Source organism: Monomorium pharaonis, unplaced genomic scaffold (genome assembly GCF_013373865.1).
Source record: "Monomorium pharaonis isolate MP-MQ-018 unplaced genomic scaffold, ASM1337386v2 scaffold_179, whole genome shotgun sequence".
NCBI classification, from domain to species: domain Eukaryota; kingdom Metazoa; phylum Arthropoda; class Insecta; order Hymenoptera; family Formicidae; genus Monomorium; species Monomorium pharaonis.
Window position 1 is genome coordinate 20,297 of NW_023415449.1, and position 1,632 is coordinate 21,928.

Sequence of the window (1,632 nt, forward strand, 5' to 3'; positions counted from 1 at the left end):
CCACACAGCTTAATCGTCATTAATTAATACTCGCATAGAAATGCTTGAGCAAAATTGGAATAAATTCTTGGAGGAGCATGAAGACTTATGTTTGTCTGGAGGTAACATTCTGAGCGAGAAACCTTATCTCAAGACTCGCGTTTATGAACGCTGTCAAGCCTTTTATGTATATGCTCGGGCTAAACTACTTAATCATCGAGAAGACTCAGAAACCGCTGAGTTAAATTCTAGATCATCGTTTCTCGATCCTGAGACATCTACCGCAGTGCTGCCCCGGAACGCCTTGCCTCGAGTCAAATTGCCAAACTTCTCAGGAGATTATAAGTCATGGCGTTCATTCTACGATCTTTTCACAAGGATGATTCGGAATAATAAAGATTTGTCAGATGCAGAAAAGATGCATTATTTGAAGACATGCGTTACTGGAGAAGCAGCACGATTGATTTCAAATCTGCCTGCCTCCAGTGAATATTTCATTGTCGCTTGGGACATGTTGATGACGACATACGAAAATAAGCCTTTTTTGATATCCGCTCAACTGGATCGAATCTACGACATAAAACCGTTAAAAGTCAAGAGTGCTCAAGGGATGAGAAGTCTACGAACGACTGTGTTGGAAACCGTTGGCGCTCTCCGTGCGCTAGGATGCGCTGTGGATCAATGGGATCCATTACTAGTACACTATCTAGTAAAATTGCTCGACCCGCAGTCTCGCGAAATATGGGAGATGAAGTTCGGATCTTTATCGACATACCCGACCTTCTCACAATTCAACGAGTTTCTTCTCGGAAGGATACGTGCAATGGAGAATATCAACTCGGCTACTTCAACACTCGGAACAAGTAAAGATAATCCCTCAAATTTTAACGAAAAACCTCGTCATAGATCTGCCGCTCACGTCACTTCAGACTTGAGTCATCTTAAATGCCCATTGTGCGGAGCTGCTCATTATCTCGCAAAATGCGAGCAATACCAATCAAAGACGACCCCGCAGCGTCGAGATATCGTACAAAGGCATCGGCGATGTTTTAACTGTCTTGGCGCGCATGCAGCAAGCAAGTGTACTTCCACTAAACGGTGCCAGAAGTGCGGGAAGAAACATCACACCTCCATTCACGACAAAGAGAGGTTTTCAAAGCAGTCTGATGAGATTTCGGACAAACGGACAGCTGACCAATCGGCGACAAGCTCTCAGACTCAATCAATGACAATCTGACAACCACAGATAAACGCACATCATTCTGGACAGATTCATCCATCACGAAAACTGACACTACTTGCCACAAGCAGAGCATCATTAATAAAAAACACCGGAGAATCCTTCGCAGTGCGATTATAATAGATCAAGGATCTGAGTTATCTTTATCTCAGAAGACATCGTACAACGTGCACAACTAAAACGCAGTGCAGCTTCACATTGCCACTTCTTGGTATCGGCGGTACTTACTCCGGCCATACCAAAGGAATCGTTTACAATACGATTACAATCAATTCATGATTCAGAATATATTCTGCACCATACAAGCGTTCATCTTGCCACGATTGACAACGAATTTACCACCCGTTCAACGTCAGTCGTCATTCATGGCCACATACTGCAGAACTTCAATTGGCTGACCCCGAGTTCTCTTA

General features: G+C 43.7%; 1 protein-coding gene across 1 annotated transcript; it reads left to right on the forward strand.

The window, feature by feature from the left end:
* Positions 1-40: 40 nt before the first annotated feature.
* LOC118648109 lies at positions 41-1,216 on the forward strand. Its single transcript, XM_036294349.1, has one exon. It carries the CDS (start codon positions 41-43, stop codon positions 1,214-1,216), a length of 1,176 nt encoding a protein of 391 aa, XP_036150242.1.
* Positions 1,217-1,632: the final 416 nt, after the last annotated feature.

Bases quoted from the DNA above. Each gene is read 5' to 3' on its own strand.
- LOC118648109 (XM_036294349.1), top strand. From the start codon at position 41: ATGCTTGAGCAAAATTGGAATAAATTCTTGGAGGAGCATGAAGACTTA.